Source organism: Falco cherrug, chromosome 7 (assembly GCF_023634085.1).
Source record: "Falco cherrug isolate bFalChe1 chromosome 7, bFalChe1.pri, whole genome shotgun sequence".
Classification (NCBI taxonomy): domain Eukaryota; kingdom Metazoa; phylum Chordata; class Aves; order Falconiformes; family Falconidae; genus Falco; species Falco cherrug.
The window spans coordinates 11,583,045-11,600,511 of NC_073703.1; the positions used below are offsets into that span (position 1 = coordinate 11,583,045).

Here is a 17,467-nt window from a genome sequence, read left to right on the forward strand (position 1 = left end):
AAGCTTTAAGCTGGAGAGGCTCACCATGGGGACTGGTGTTAAGGGTGGGTTTCTCCAACATCTTTATTAATCATTTGAAAATGAAAGAAACCCACTGAATTAGCCAAGCTGTTGGTATGTGTCTGTTTAGGGGGTCAGGTGGGATAGTAATAATTTCTGAAAGCCACCTCTGATTGATATGGTGGGTGATTGATGGAGCAGAGCTGGCTCCTTCTCACCAGCTCTCCTACCTTCTCGTGTAAGTCAAGTGGCACTGAAGGCACAACATCACACAGGCAGCATGTTCCTTAGCCAGCAAAAACGGGCAAAAGTAAGAAAACCAAGAAGCAAACTTCGAAAACATTAAAGAAAAACAAGATTTGGAGATAAATCACCAATTTCTGGGAGGCAGAGACCTGGAAAATCGTTAACATCCAAATAGGCTGGTGAGGACAGCAGGCTGTGAACAGGTTATGAGCCTGTGAGGGAGCAGGACAGCAGGACCATGCTCTGCACAGAGACAAGATGTCCCCATTACGCACAGGGGCCCAAACGTGGGGTATAGCCCACAACCCTGCTGGGTATGGGGCCAGGAGCCTCCCCCAGGCTGAGAAGAATCGGCAAAGAGCAACAACAAGAATACAATGATGGTTCTGGAAGGACTGAGCTGGGATGAAAGATGGTTTGCATCTGCGCCCTTGCTTAGTGCTGCAGGAAGACCCAGCTGTAAAGACCCCAGGGACAACCACAAGGCTGAAGCCAGGGGGACAAGGTGTAAAAGCATGTGATAGATTAACTGAAACAAACAGAGACTGAGTAGCTCTCTGGCAGCAAACTGCCATGCCCCTGGGTCCAGCCCCAAGAGCACTTTTGGTGACCAGCACAGAGCAGCAGTGGGACCCCGCACGTTACACACCCTCCTTACAGCTCCCACTAGCCAGTTCCCCAGCATCACACTGCACCAGTGCAAGGGCTGCCAGCCCTGCCCCTCACCAGCTACCCAGGTCTGCCACAGCATCCCACTGCTGTGCGCGCAGGCATGAGCATGGGAATTTACCCAAAACCCAGATGAAAAAAAGTCAGAAAATCAATTAAGAAATCAATACGAATAAATATTGATTCTAGACTACTGTTACCTCAAAATTATTGGGGTTTTCTTTCCTTTTTATAATACCAGACATCTCTCCTTCAAAAAAAAATATATCATAGCTTAATAGGTAAGACCCTACTAATTATTACCCCCAACATAGATTGGAAAAAGAGCGCTTTGGATGAAGACATGCTTTGCAACTGTGCACCTGCTGATTGTGGAAAACTGCCTCTGTTTCCCTCTTGCCAAGGCAGGACTGAAGCTGTAGCCCAGTGAAAGCACTGCAGACCCTGGGTCAGACCCAGGAGCAACCCTGGATACCAGGAGACGGTGCCAAGGGGGTCCTGAGCAAGAGGCAAGCAGACCCGGCCAGCAGCTCCCGCAGAACTCCGCAGCCTGGGAGCAGAAGAGGCAGAAATCAGCCTCTCAGGACAGGGATCCACAGCTGGGATCCACAGCTCTGTGCTGCATGGTGAGAAACATGCCTCAGCCCAAGGGCAGCAGCAGCTTTACCTGCCTCCCTGAGTGCCGGCTCCACTTAGCGTAATGATTATTAAGCCCTGTCAGCAGTTATAAAAACCAACGGACGCAGCTCCACAGGCAAGTGCTTCAAAAGCCGCCGAGACGCCCCTGCTCACAGGTTTTCATTACCCATCTGGAAAATTGCGGATGTCACAAGAGCTTTTAGAGCATCAAGATGAAATCGTCTTGTCAGCAACAAAAGGGCCAGTTCTCCCCTGCCCCAACCCCAGCAGCTGTCTCAGCACCACTGCCGGCTGCTGCGCAAGCAGCCAGCATTGCACCAGGACACCAGCGCTGCCTGCCCCGGAGCTGCTGTGGCACCGGTGTCTCAGCCCGTGCCACGTGAACCTTACTGTGAAGGAACACAATGTTTTTCCTCTCACGGTAATTCACAGCCTCTTGACTGTGTTAGGCTGGGAAGAACTTGCTGTTTGCCAAGGAGGATGAAGCACACCCTGGGACACAGAGAAGATGGAGATGCAGGTTCATCAATACCAGCTCCGCCTATAGCTGGTTCAGGTGGAATGAGAAGCAAGCCAAAGAGTTTATAATCCAAAACCCAAGCAGACCCATCTCTTTTTTTTTTGGCCATAATTGTATGGGGTTTTACCCTCTGCAGCTTTTGAAGTGCTACACTGCTTTGACTTGAGTAGCATCAAAGACAGATGTGGCAAAACCACCTTGACAGAGACCATGCTTCCCAACGGGGTTCTGATCAAAAATGGCTTTTTCCTTTTCTGCAGGGAAAACTCCTCACTGGTCACAAAGCGAGGTCTGCCAGCAGAGCCACAAACCCACCCCAACAGCAGGGCACGTAAGATGCTGAGCTACAGCCTGTGTATCTTGATTTGAAACAGTCTCTTCCAAAAGGAGCTGGTAACTCCTGCAGATGCTGCACTGAGGTGAAGTAAAACAACAACAATAACAAAAAAAGTCTTTCTGCAGCTAACAGGTTCCAGCAGACACAGGGAGCAAAGAGGCTGTGAGACACAGAAGATAGCCATGAGCACCAGCTCCAGGCTATTCTCGTGCCACAAACCTGAGCAGAGGGGAGATCCTGCAACAGGGCCCAAGCGTGGAGCAGAGCATGCTGAAGGCTGACTGGGGGAGGGGGGGATACATGGGTGCACCTGGCATCCTTTCCCACATGGTGCCCCTCAATGGCCCCGATGGCTGCAGCCCAAAGGGAGACCTGTGGCCAGTTTATATGGCCACAGACAACAAGATCTCCCGAGCCCCCTTCCTGAACCACAAACCAGGTTCAGGGTAACAGAGCATCCCATCCTCTATCTTCCTTCATTATCCAGGGCCACAGCACCAACTGAAGACCACTCTTCCAAACAGAAACTGGATTATAACCCTGCCCCTCAGATACAAAATATGGGAATCCAAGTGTGATTTATTCCTCCTGTGCACAAAATACTACCCCAGCTGCCTTTGTGTACAGCCATTATCTTCTGGTCCATTGATTTTTAATAGCATAGCTGTAGATCGAAATGAGATGCCTGAGCATCACATAGGGTTTTGCGCTGCTCCCGCCTTCATCAAGAGACACTTAAACACTGGTGCTGATGACAGAGCTTTTGGGGCTGTCCGAGACACAGGCAGGCTCATTATTGCACCACAAGAAATAGAAGTTGGAGATAGAACAAACCCATTAGATCATCAAATGCTCCGGTGCTCTCTACAATTTGCTTCCTCAGTGCTTTTGCCAGTTGAAGCTTGAACAGCCCAAGTGACAGCCCCTATCCTTCCCTTGTGAGGTTACTCCACTGCCTCCAAATTTCTAGGCGCTCCAAGCAGATTCAGCCTAGGTTCAAAGACCAAGCAGCATCATTCTCTTTCTTCTCTCCATTTGCTTTCACAGCTCCCAAATGCTTCCCTTGCCAATCCTGCCATTTATATCGCAGTCACCTGTCCCTCAACCAAGAGCAAAGCTCTCCTGCTCCAGGGTTTAAGGATGGAGTGCCAAATCTCAGCATCCCTGGCTGAACATCACAAAAATGAACAACAATCTTACAGCAAGTCATGATGAGGAAGAGGTGATAAACTTACCAGGGACATCCTCCCAGAGGACCGTTTATCAGCATTAACAGTAGCAAAGTCTTTTTCAGAGAATAATTGGACAACCGTAGTGCAGACAAACTACAATTAAGATATTAATTAAAGCCCTTTGCTTCTTCCCACACTGCCCTGCACCTTATTAAAGCCACATCAAATCTGACATTTAGTTGTCTGGTTGTTGGCTGCCTTCAGAGAGGCACAAGAGCTCACACAGTATACAAGGCTTGTAAAAATGACGTCTCTTTATCACATCACTTACACTGGCTGAAAAAATAGCCTAACCTGCTGCTGTCTGTGATATCTGTTCTGAGATTAACAGAATTATTCTGGCCTTGTGCTGTCATTCCAGCACTTTTGCTAAAGCAGAGCCATGTGAAGACAGACAGACATCATCAGACCAAGCAACAAACACTGATCGGAATCAAGGAGACAAGGAGCAGGCATGCAGAGGCATCACTGCCTTGGAGAGAAGCCCCCTGAGGACTAGCATCTTTTGCATGGTCCTTGGGGTAGGCTGCTCAGGTGACTGAGGCTAGGTGATTTCACGACTAGAAAAGATTCAGGCAAGCAGTTGGATGAGGAACTGGAGGGGTAATTTAGTTGTTCCTGAATGGTGAGTGGATGAAGAGCATCTTCTCAGCCTTGCAGTGCAAGAGAAGCAGCCGTGGCTCACTCTCACCCTCTCTCTCCTCAGCATTGTGCCTACCACATACGCAAAAGCAGAAAGAAGCAACCACAGTGCCACGAGCAGCAGTGTTCCCAGTGCTGACATTTGTTAATGCTTTGTTGGTGGAAAATCTGGTGTGCTGAGTCGGGAACAGGGACCGCTCCAAATAAAAACCCTATTAAATAAATAAATACATTTCAACATCTTTCCATCACCCTGGCTGGGAGTTCACATCATGTCGGATCACAGGTAACGTGAGGGTCACTTGCACAGCTTTGGACACCACAACATGAGAACTGCGTGTAACAGTCAGCAGCGAGACATCTGCTCATGCAGAACTGCCCCAGGCAAACACCGACCGTGCCATGGGGCTCCTTTAGGTCCTTTAGGGTGGTGGTGCACCCAGGGTCCAGCGCCCAGCTGGTGACCAGACCAAACGCATGCATCGGCCAGCAAGGGAGACCCATGTGTGTGGAGGAAGAGCCTGCAAGAATGTGGCATGAAGGAGGCTTGGGGCCTCTCGGGTCACCTGAAAACTACTGATCTGACTTTTTTTAACTGCTTTTAGTAGTTGCCTAAAATAGACACCTTGGTTTTGTAAAAGCAACTGAAATAGATAATGGCTGGTCAGTGCACTTTATGTTTCCTTTATAAATAACCTAGTAATGCTTCTGGGAGTGGGAAAATGGTTTATTTCTAGATCTAAATAAATCCTGATCATCTGCTAACCATTTCTCCTTCAGGGTCATTTGATGTGTCTCTCCAGCCAAGGGTGGCTCCTTGCTCCTTCAGACAGCAACAAGGACATCACCACCCCATCTTTCCAAGCCTTCACCAGACTAACACCACCTGCAAGGGATGTGAGCATTAACTCCCAGCATGAGAGCAGATCTGCCTTTGCAGAGATGCAGAAGCAGGTGCCTTGTCACAGCATCTCAAGGGAGAGGTGAGATCTCTGGAAGGTTTGCCAAGGAGCCCAGGGCTGCACAGCAGCTTTCCCTTGCTGTCACCGTACCATTTATGGACTGCACGGCTTAGCAGAGGGTGAGGAACTTAGCAGTTCAAGGAGCTTTATGCTTTATCACCTTGAAGGCACTAAATAAATAAATAAATAGCACAACTTGCACTTCAGCAGAGTATAAACAGGCATTTATAGAAAGAAGCCCCAGTGAAACCACATGCCCTTTCAATCCACTTCCCAGGCAAATAAAACCAGGTAGTATCGAGAGTCAGAAGTACATCAAGGGGCTTTTCAAACAAACAGAAGGATACCAGCAAGGAAAAGCTCTGACCTCCAACAGCCCCCTCACAGTTGCTCTGTCCATGGCCCTTTGGGAGGCTTAGCCCGTCGGCACGGCTGGGCTCTGTGCTTCACACACCCGAGCTCAACGAAAACAACAGCCATCAGTTCCCATTTCCAGCTCGTTAGTATGGCTCACCATACATCCCTGAGCCCCCATGGTTAGCCATGGCTTTTAATGTATGGCTGTTTCTCTCCTGTAGCCGTGCCAGGCTGGCTGATGTTACTTTGCTCTCTCTTTCTTCCTTCTCCCTCTACATGGCAGGCTCCCAGGAGGATGAAATGAAAGGGCCCTGATCACAGATTTTTCCTGAGCAACTAACCCTTAAGGTGCAGGCTCTCCAAGCTGCAGAGTGCTTGCTCATGCCTATACAACTGCAAACAAATCATCAGGGAAAAACAACCAGTGCATGACTGTAACCACTCTTGGCCAAGGCAACGTGGGTCAGAATGAAGCCTCACCTGAAAAGTAGGTGATGGCTCTTGTATATTATTTTTTTTCCACCCCTTTAAAACTGCAGCGATAATTGCACGATGAAAGAGGGAAGGAAAAAAAAAAAAAGAGAGAGAAACAAAAAAACAAATCAACAAAAGCAAAAAGCCAGGCACACATGATATCTTTGCAGGAGCTGGTCCTCTTGAATCAGAAACCCTGGAATTGTTCTGCAATCGACTCAGTGGACAGTTACCATCTGTTTATGGAAAAAAATGTTAATAACCCCCAATCATAATCAAATAGGCAACCACTTTACTTTAAGTACCTATTAACTAATGTTGAATTACAATGGAACAGCTCTGCAAGTACTTCTGACATCCACAGGCACATCAGCAGTGCCAGCACTTTGATCAGGGCTAATAGAAAAAGTACCAAATGAACCGATAGCAATGCGATTCCTCAAACTACAGAAAGCGTGGGCAGTATTTATTTACTGTTCTTTCGTCTCTCCCCAACCTCCTTGTTGTTTCTGCCTATTCAGAGAGAAAATATACATACGCCTGTATACAGATATACACATCACCCACCACAGCACACCCCGTGAAAGCCTGCTCCCCTGTGTTTTGTTATTCTATCTGAGGCTTCACTTCCATACGGGTTCTCCAATGCCCAGAAAGGCTCAAAGCATTTCCATCAGTGGGGCATCACCCAAGCTGTCATCCTGTTTAGCCTCCCTATTTACATGATGCCTGTAAAGGCATCTTGAAGTCCTTCCCCCATCTCCTCTGGGTGGAACTGGCCAGCAGATCCAAAAGCCGCAGCAGAGAAAGGGAAAAAATGAGCAGGCAGAGCTGCACATACACGCTTGCATGTGTGCAGACAGGCAGCATGATCACACACCTTATTTGTTTAGGAAATCAGATTAAAAAGCAATCTACTCTTTGCCAACTGCAACCAAGTCTGAACCATTAGCTGGCACTGTCTCCACCCAAGGAAGAAAACCTTGTTTGGAGAATGCAAGTAGTTTTTAATCTCAGAGCCTGGGAAACAGCTCATCTCAGCAAAATGACAAGTGCTCTTGTCTGGATTTTCTCTAGCATCTTTCTCCCCATATCTCAGCAAACTCAATTTGTTTCTTTTGGGGTTTTTTTTGGTGGTTTTTGTTTGGTATTGTTTTGTTTTTTAAGCTGTGCGGCACCAGGAATACATCACACAAATATGCACAAGCACACATTCTTTATCCCTAGGCACTTGCAAACATAACAGAAAACAAAGAAAAGGAGCATATATTTCAGCCCATCAACCTAAGCATTTACACGGCCTCCATCACTGTGCCATCCAAACATTTTGTTAGTCCCAGGACTTTTCTGTGCCGTTATTATTGTTTTATGAAATTTCATTTTTGTTAGTCCCGGGAGTTATGTGTGGGTTTTTTATTATCTTATGAAATTTCATTTCCTGTCATCTTCTGGGATTAAACTTTGATCGGAATACGTGGGTTTACAAGGCTTGCGGTGACAAGCCTGACCCCAGAAGGTGAGGTGTAAACCCTCCACCTCCGGCGGGCAGCCAGGGAATGTGGGACACCGAGCCCAGAGCAAGCAACGACTGGGAGCGGGATGCCGGGCTCCTTACTCCCATGCAGTCTATCCCACCTGTAAAACCCACTCCCCTGAGCCATGGCAGTAAACCAAAGAGCCCCAACTTCCAATTACTTGCACTGCAAGATCCTATTATTGTTCCCACACTAATACAAGGCTTTAAAAAGCCTCTCAGCTACCCCTCTGGATACATCACCCTTCAGCAAGCGGTCGCAGCCCATTGCTGCGACTTCAGCGCGTCTCGGTTTTCACATTCCCTTTTCCCAGCGGTTTCCTCGCCACTGCCTCCATGTCACCCACACAACGCCACGTTTCACAAAGAGGCGCTTTGTCTGCCATTCTCCTGCCGCCTCCGCCACCCCAGCTCCAGTGATCCCCCAGCCCCCCCACCAGCTGCTGCAGCCCCCACCCCCTACCCCAGCTACAGGAGCCAAAGCCGACAGGCGGCCAAGAAAGGGGAGCTGACCTCTGCCACCCCGTGTTAATGAATGCCCTCTCCAGAGGGAGCAGGGGAAGGCGAGGGGGATGGCACATGGCCAGCCCCTGTGAGCTCAACCGAGGGATGCCACAGAGCCGGGAGCACAGCACATCGGAGCCCCCTTCACAAAGAGCTTTTGTGGATGCCACCGCTCCAGCCCGTCGACAGCACGCTGGGCAGCACAGGCTTTTCTACAGCTTCACCGTCAGCTGTATCAGTAGCCGGGTCGTTACCAGAGCTGCAGATCTGCCAGGACTCTCGTGCAACGCTCTGAGGGTCTGATATCAGCCAGAAGAGGAAAAATGTAGACAAACCATAAATGTGGACACACCATCCTCTCGTAGTCATCCCCCAGCACATGTACGCCAAGACACAGTGACTTTCTTTTCAGCAAAGGCAGCTGGAATATCGGACACTTGGTAGCCCATTAGTCTGCTTTTAAGACTGGAGGGCAACACAGCAGGCTGGCCCAGAGGGTTTTTCCAGCCTAATGTCACATTCAACCTTGTCAGTCCAAGTTCACCTCTCTCTCTCTCTAGGAGATAAACCATCTGCTTAACACTAGGAGACGCAGAAGGAAAAAAGATGTGCTCAGATTGACTCGAGAGGTGCTTTGGGTAACGTGTCCAACATGAGCACACAGTGTTCTGCGTCCATGACAAAAACAACAGGAAAAACCTGCTCCTGCAGGCCTGCCAAGCTGGGTTTTCAACAAGTGGCAACATATCAAGCGGTGATGAACAGCTCCTGATTCAGGGAATGATGCACTTTCCCAAAAAGCCTCGGGGTTTGGATTTTTTTTCCTCAGTAAATGGTAGCATGCTGGGTGCCATACAGGATGGCTCCTGCCCAAGAATTAACTGATGAGGGACCCAGAGGACAGTGCCAGCTAAAGGACATCTGGAGGTGGTTGTCAGCTGTGCTGTCCCATACAAGGTGTCAGAATAAGGCAGAACCTGTATATGCGCCCCTGGACAAGCAGCTCAGGACCACTCAGTAAAGTGATTTGATGATTTGTACAAGGGCATCACCCCATGCACAGGCAGCCCCCAGGGAGAAGGAAAGGAACAGTAGCCCATTAGCGAACTCAAAGAGGAGGCACCACGGAAAGAGACATCCAGCACACACAGAACAAACACAAGCTTCAAGGTACCACTGCCAGACTGGGACCATCTGCAACAGCTCAGCTGAGACCCCAAAGCAACTTAAGGAGAGAGCAAGTCCTCTGGACTCATTGGCCTGCTGAGCAGCAAGGAAAGAAAGCTTAGAAACCACATTTTGGAAAGTGTGGAAGGAACTGTGACATATCTTGTGGGGGTGAGAAATAAGTCAGCTGCAGCTGCCTGGGCAGACCATAGCCAGGGTACCAAACAACATCCCAGCTGGTGCAGGTGAATGTAAGAATTGCGTTTGTGTTGTGGAAGAAAATGTGGTGAGGTTTGGTAACGAGCTGGATGCAAAGAAGGGAGATACCGGCTAAAGATGCAAAGCATGGTGGCGTGCCAGTTGACAATGGCACTACGGCTAAAGAAAAAAGTGTTGGCAGAAGAGATGCTGGGGGAAAGCAAAGGGGTCAGAGTGGGGACAGCCACATGCCAGGGAGACTGTCCACAGGGCAGGAGGCTCTGCAGCCTCTGACGGGGAGCAGAGCTTAGGCAGTATGGGTCAGCTGCCCACGGTGCTGCCTGTGACGCTTGTGACTCATTCAAGAACTGTGTCCCTGGTTTTAAAGATCCATTTAATTTCTGACAACTTCATCTCTCCAAGAAATATCAATAAAAGTTTTAGAAACTTTTTGAGGTTGTGGTTCCATACCAGAACTGGAACAAATACAGCACAAGGAGGAGGAGGAAAGCAGGCTTTTCTGGTTAAATGTTTTTGCCTCCCAAAAACTGCACACACAAGGGTCCATCAGAGCACCCCTCTGGTTTCTGGGAAGCAGAATATCCACTAACACACTTACCCAAACACCTCTGAACACACACACGTCTGTTCACAGAGACTGGTTACCCACATGAGGTTAACTCTTCTTTGATTCTTCCACTACAATCAGAAGTTACTTTTCCTTTTTATATTTGTATCTCTAAGCCCCATCAGTGGCAAGTGCCCAAGCACTTCCAAAGTGTTCTAACAAATCCCTCCAGAAGGCACGTAACATCCCAATTTTACAGATGGGGAAATTAAAGCAGAGACAGAGGTTAAGACAGCTAATTGCCTACGGACATCAAGTGAGTCAGTAGAAGAGCTGGGAATTGATCCCAGGAACCGTGTCTTCCATTCCTCTACTCCACCCACCAGTCAGTACACCCTACCAGATGGTTCTTATCATTGGACATATGGACTAAATATTGCTAAGCTGGTGTAGAAGATTCACTATTTAATTAAACGTCCTGTCTTCTATCTCCATAGGATGCACAGGGGAAACTCCAGCCAGAATCCCATCTGGACCCACTCAGGAAACATCTCCGTGAAGCAAACAAAGCCTGGAGGCAACCACAAGAAGTGTTCCCAAACCTATCAACCTGCCCTGCAACACAGAACCCTGCAAGGCCAGGAAATAGGCTGCAACTCAGGAGCCTCAGAAGAAGCTCGTGTTGGCAAAGCCTGGCTTCGACCAGTGTGTGCATGAGCCAGCAATTAGACTGGGAACTACTTTGTCATGTGAAGGCTCTTCCTCCAGACTTCACTGGGCACCACCAACGCTGCCCAACTGGAGATACCAGCCGAGTCACAAAAAGCAGATGGCACAATGTCATCTACTTTCTTCTTGCATTAGCTTTATCACATCACAGCACTGGTGTTGGTAGGACAGAGACACCGTTCTGCCTGGCAAACTTCAGATGCTTTCTTGCTTTCCAATCACTACCAAGGACACTTGAAATATCTCCTAAAGTGGTTATTCATGATGCAGAGGGAGAAACTTTCCAACAGAGAGGCAACAGAAAGAGACCTTCCACATCACTGACAGACAGATCAGCAATTGCTTTCCCGGCATGGACCTTACAAAGTTACAGCAGCATCTCAGTCTTACAGACAGGCACAAGATGGGTACATCTGCCTTTCCAGCAGAACCCAAAGCAATTTCACATCCTTCTGTTCCCCCTTCACACCCCGCACTCTGCACCCAGTGCGACGCAAGGGGAAAGCCATGCATCATCAAGTCCGCAGACAAGACTTCATCCCAGAACATGCTCTCCTGAGTACAACTCCCTCAACACGTGGCTGGAAGAAGCAGGCGCAAAGCTCTTCTGAGCAACCTGTAGATGCAGTTACGTGCTGATCAGGAAAACACATGCATACTTCTGCCCAGCAGGACATACAGGTGAGAACCACCTGCCTGGATGTCTCCATTACTCTCTCAACAAACAGAAGAGGGCTGGACACCATTCCCTTTAGAAGGTTTTGCACCAATACAGATAATGTAGGAATAAAACCACAACACCTTTCCACGTGTGCTATAAGAGCCGGGCAATCCTGGAAGGTGCCTCCTGCTAGAGGAAAGCAACTGCACGTACCTTTCATCCCAAACTTGGACCGCCGGCCATACTTGTTGATCATAATAAAGAGGACGACCAAGAGGACACAAGCAAAAGCTGCCAGCCCAACCGCTATGGAAACCTGAAAGGAAAAAGCCTTAGTCAAGACAAAGGAATTTAGGAGTCTAGACTGGAAATGCAGCACCTCCTTGCACAGTTAACCTTTCTGTAGGCTCACACCATCTGCTGCAGCCCCGTGGATATCAGCTGTGGAGGAAAATACAAGCTAAAGCAAAGGGCTCTAGCACAGCTTGGAAGCATCACAGGCTGTTTTTGCAGGACTGGGAAGTCTGGGATTTCCCTGTCAGCAATGCTGTTCTGGGACCAGCTCCTCCCAGGCTCTCACTCCGTGTATCTGCAGGGAAGGACCACCTCTGCTCCAGTGTCTGGGCTCTCCCTTCGCTGCACCGCATCACGAGCCTCCGTTTCTGGCACAGTGGTGATGCCACAATACTAAAGCTATACTAACCTGAGCTGGGAACACACAGGAGCAGCAGAAAATTCTTTAGAAAGACCAACTCTGTCTCCATCCAAACATCCCTCAGGACAAAGAATGAGGGAAAATAACACACCACAAAAAGAAAACAGAAGAAAATAAGCAGAACTGAGGGGTTTTTTTCCCCCCTAAAACATTTGGTTTTCCAAAAGCCTCTAGTGGTTCCCTATTTATTGTGATTTTTCATAGTAAATATTTATACTACAACAGTGTCCAAAGTCCTTCACTGGATCCATGGTTCCACTGTGTAAGTGTACAAGCAGAGGAAAGAAAAACTTCTTCCCCTAAAGGGTTTACAATCCCAGGCTTATTTTAATATTTATGAATATTTATTCCTTCAAGCCTTTGCTTGAGATACTTTTATTGCATTGATGTAAACAACAATTTCTTTGGCATTTGTCCAATTGTTCTCCTGTACTGGGTCTTGTGATGCATTTAGACTTCACTTCCTTTTACAAAACTGTATTCTGCTATAATAGAAAATACATCATTTAACCAAGAAAAAGTAATTTCATTTTGCAACCCTTTTCCTGCCCTCAATACATTAGCTATGAAATTTTTACATTTTTTATTTGATCCTTCAGCTTGTTTTTTGTGCTTTATATTTAATAATCAGTGCACGTTATTACTCCAGTCTCACTGTTCAAAGCTTTCACTTCAGTTACAGGAGATTTTCAGCTGGATGAGAACTGAAACCAAGGTGGATTGGGTTTTGTTCATTCCGTTAACACCTGGCATGTTTCAAGATCTTAAAACTTTCAGAGAATCAGAGCAATTGTGTAACATGCTAATTTTTTCCCCCAATACTTATACACACATTCATTTTTTTTTCATTTTTCTACCTGGATTCTGCAGAAGACAGACAATGTTGAGATCTGATAAGCTGTAGGCTTTCTTTTCTTTTTCATTTTTGGCATGCCCTGCAGAGCAGGAGAGAGGGCGAACTGGCACTGACAGAACTGAACCAAGCTAAATCCGAGTCCCTCACAGGGCTAAACTTAACAGATCAATAATGGTCTGAAACACACAGTTGCCTGTTTGTTTGTTCTCTGGGTGCTACTTCTTCAGAGCGAGAATTTCTGACCCTGCAAGCAGCAACTTCACAGGATCCCTTATTTTCAAAGAGCTCCCTAGTTCCACTGCAGACCCAAGAGGATCAGATGGTTCATGTCAGTATTTTACCTGCCTGACAAGCCACAAAATCCTTCTGATTGTTGACTTGAGTCATAAAGGAAGATTTTTTCCTTGCGAACATCTCAGAACAGCACAGGAGTGTAAATACTGAGTCATCAATAACAAGTAGTGCATGCAAAACAGTTCTGTAGAGAAGAGGACAGGACTCACCCCAAAAGTGTCCTCCTCTGGTTTGTGGGTCACAGTGATCGGCGGGGTGGGACTCACTTCATAATCACCAACTGAAACCAAAACAAAGACAGAAGATTCAACGTGGCTCCCACGGGACTCCCAAGGCACTAGCATATCCCCGATGCCTGACCTAACGCGAGGCAGCTCACCCCTAACAGAGGTTCTCACTTTCTATTTCAGAAGGCTCCAAAATCAACCATCAGAGAGTTCCCTGTGCACATCGGCAGAGAAAATACAGATCAGGAAAACACTGATGTCACTCCAACTTTACAAATGAGAAACACTTGGGTGCCTGGATGGCCTCCATCCATCCATCTCCTGGAGTTTTCAGAAATCTGCTGGGCTAGGTAGGGTCAAAACACAAGACTGACTCCAGCAGAACTTGATCCAAAGAACCAGTTACTGGGGGGGGGGGTGGGGGGGTGGGGGGGGGGGGGGTGGTGAGAATCTGTTGGGGAAACGTCACAGAAATCAAGCCCTGCTTCTCATCTCAATCCACACTAGAGAGCATGTTGTCAATGGGCCATGACACACAACTGCTTTGGGGACTGGCCAGCCTGCATCTAGTTAAGACCCCTTCTGCTGCACCACAACCAACCATCATTTCCACTAGGACCTTCTTCAGGACATCACTACAGGGAAATGAGCATCTCCTGAGCTCTAGAAATTGACTACCCAGCTGATCAAAAGCTCCCCCAGCCATCTTGCTCACGTATGGGTAAGCCAGGACTTTGTGCAGTCTCTGCCAATTTGCTTTTGGCTTTCTGATTTTCCCTCCAGGAGCCCATAAGTCAGAAGAGCACAGGAAACCACAGAAACAAAACACCCACCATACACAAAGGAGGAGGAGGCACTTACTTGAGACAAAGTTGTCTGTACTCTCTGTGGAAAGGACAAAGAGAAGCAAAACAGTTAACAGCACAGCAACCACAGAAGTGGTCTCATTCCCAACCCACCTTAGAGACAACCCACCACCCCAAAGAGCCCAGGAAACCAACTCTTCCTAGTTTGTCCTGTCTGGCAACTGTAACTTGAAACTGCAGCACATGTGTCAGCAGGATATGCTGGAGGTCAGGATAGAGAACACAGGGGTAAGCAACTGTGCAGGGCCATGGGCTGCAACAGGAGGGGAGGGATGCTACTGCAAGTGAAAATGGAGAACAATTAGCAGCATGCTAACCACGCCTTTGAATGGTAGTTAAACGATCCTGCTTTCAGCAGGCGAGCTTGCTCGACAGACGCACAGGGCTCAGCAGGACCGAGGTGGAGGGGAAAGGAGCAGATTTTGCCTTACATGGCAGTGTTCACCCAAGGACAAAGTCCTTCGAGGATGAGGACCAGCTCCCAGGGACGAGAGCCCAGCTTGGGGCCAGGGGACAGAGGAGACATCCTCTGACCTCTGTTTGAGCCACGCATAAAAGCTAATAACATCTGAACTGGACATGGAGGTTGCGGCTGTCCTAGAGCTGCCTCTTGCCAAGGCAACACCACCAGTCCCTGCTGTCAGCCTCTTGACTGCTCCAGTAAAGCTCCTTCGGCGCCAGAGGTGGCCAAGGCCCCAGACAATGAAGTCTAAAGCTCTCGGTGACACTCAGTTTACATAGCATGAGAATAACGTCAGCTTTCCATTCACTTGCCCATGTAAGAAATTGAGCCTGATATTAACTGGAGTTTACACAGCTTTGCTGGCAGAGGGCTCCTGGAAGGATGCTGAAACGTTCACACTGAAGTATGGGTAAGGTTTGGAAGGGAAGTGTAAAACAACCCCCGGGTGACAAACACAGCTTTCCAAATCAGGGGAAAAAAACCTGAAAAAATATTTTTGTTTCAAGTCAAGCAGAAAAGTAACTTTCCTTGGCTTTTTCTAGCAAGGCCGGGGGGTGTGGAGGGATAAAAGAGGAAGAAATATTTCATTTGGAGACTATTTTTTCGCTATTAAAGCAGACAGAGTCCAGTTGTAAAACTCTTGCTGCTTCTACATTTTCCCTTTCTATTTTTCTCCACTGGACTAAGGAAATTCAGCAGAAACCAACAAAACGTTTTTCCCATTAAACCCTATTTTTAAAAGTATAAAACACAGACAAGAAATTTCAGCCAATTTGAGTTCTCTGAGAAGTTCTCAAAGAGTTGAACACTCATCACAAGGGAGGTAGGTACATTAACCTTTGTGTATTAAGTAAGGAGGTGGTAGCTTATGATAGAGATGCCAATGACAACATGCAATGAGATTTTTATCAGGATATGACAAATCTGCCCTGGGAGCCACTGCCCTGGCTTCTGGAGCCACATCATCACAGAACAGCAGGATATGGCATGGGGCACAGCTCCCACCCAGCTTCTAGCAGCACTTTTTGCCTCTCATCCTGGAAAGCACAATCTGGCACCGTACCAACGAGAGGTTGCAGACCAGGGGTTTCTAAAAAAACATGGTCACGGGTTCTTTTCTATGCTGATAGGAAGCCTTCCAGGCACTGCATTTTCATTAAAGACTAATAATCTCATCCTGGGCAGTGACAGCAAAACCCTTGCATGTGTGAATAGCTATAGGCAATAAGCTTCTTGAATGAACCACCCTGGGGAACCGTCAATTTGTGGCATTTTCTGGAGGAATCCACCTTCAAATGGGAAATTATAAATGTCAGCTGTGGTACTGGACGGAGCAACGAACTTCAAGGAAAGTAAATTACATCCTGCATTGGGCTGACAGGGTCTGCCAGGGTGAGCAATGGCTTGGGACTTTGGATCAGAAGAAATAAAAGAAACTAGTCAGTTCCTGCTGAGAGATGGTTCAGGGTCAGAAAGTACTCCACACCAACACCGCACACAAGGCGTGGGTGAAGATGCACTCACAAGGGCAATATTTTACATATTTCACACCATCCCATTCTCCCAGAGCCTCTGACACAAAAGGATCTTCAAACATCAACGTGCCTTCCCACGTCACACCACAGCACAGATCCACTTCCAAAATCAGCTCTCTAGAACAGCAGATCTGCCCCCTTTTCTGGAGGTCCAGCACCTACTTAAAGAGCTGCCCCCGTTGCACAGATGGGGAAATTGAGTCACAAAGGTGGAACCTGACAGAGGTGAGACTGCAGACCTGCACGCCTCTCCTCACCCACCTACATTTGATAAGCTGCTCTTCTGCCCTGACAGAAGGAAACATAAATAGGTCAGATAGCCAAACAGGGCATCATCCTTGAAGCCAGAATGCAAATTTTCCACTCCTTTCCATATCGGCTCATTTGTTCAATTGTCAGATCTTCAAGGCAGAGATTTGGGTTTGCATTTATGATATCTGACCTGCGGGAAAACTCTGTGTACATATATGGTGTGATATAAATAATAAATGAGAGTACCGTTGGTATTTTTCTATATTTAGCAAACGCCCTATTTTGCTGGATTTTCTTGGGCTGCAGGGGCCAATTTAGAGCTGCCACTTTCTCATGGCATCATTCCTGAAGGCAAAGGCAGCAGCTTGCACAGACCTTAACTCCGTGATGGCCAGCATGGTGTTGCAATGCCGGAGAGCAGACCAAGACCCTCCATGCTCCCATACAGCAGGCAGATCACCACAAAAGTCTCCACTGTAGTCCCCAGAGCTGGATCTTCATGTCCTCAAATGCTTTTTTTTTTCCCCCCTTCTTTTTTATTCCCCTTCAGTTAAGCCCTGAATCACTAGGGAATACAACAGGGAATTCCAAACAATCGGGTAAGAAATCCCAGCAAACTGATGCAAAGCAACTAATTGAGCCATTGCATCTTTTGTAGACCTGTCATTCTGGGATTGCACATGTTATATTCAGAAAGAAAACAATCCTGACACTGCTGCATCCAGCTTTAATCATTTCACAAATGCAAGCTAGAAGAAAAACAGGGAAGAGCTGCATCACTTCAAAGGGCTTTATTTAGCTTATAACTGGCAACCACATA

At 47.6% G+C, this 17,467-nt stretch overlaps 1 protein-coding gene across 5 annotated transcripts in view; it reads right to left on the reverse strand.

Moving 5' to 3' along the window:
- The window catches only part of NTRK3 (neurotrophic receptor tyrosine kinase 3), a 232,138-nt gene that overhangs the window by 144,811 nt on the left and 69,860 nt on the right, over positions 1-17,467 (reverse strand). For all 5 annotated transcript variants that reach the window (XR_008733243.1, XR_008733244.1, XM_005436616.3 and 2 more), the window contains exons 9-11: positions 14,393-14,416; positions 13,514-13,584; positions 11,653-11,755 (exon numbers count right to left, since the gene is read on the reverse strand). Coding sequence is in view for 3 of the 5 variants with exons in the window: in XM_005436616.3 (XP_005436673.1) it covers positions 11,653-11,755; positions 13,514-13,584; positions 14,393-14,416 (198 nt within the window). In the remaining 2 variants the exon portion in view is untranslated. The remainder of the gene's footprint in view (positions 1-11,652; positions 11,756-13,513; positions 13,585-14,392; positions 14,417-17,467) is intronic.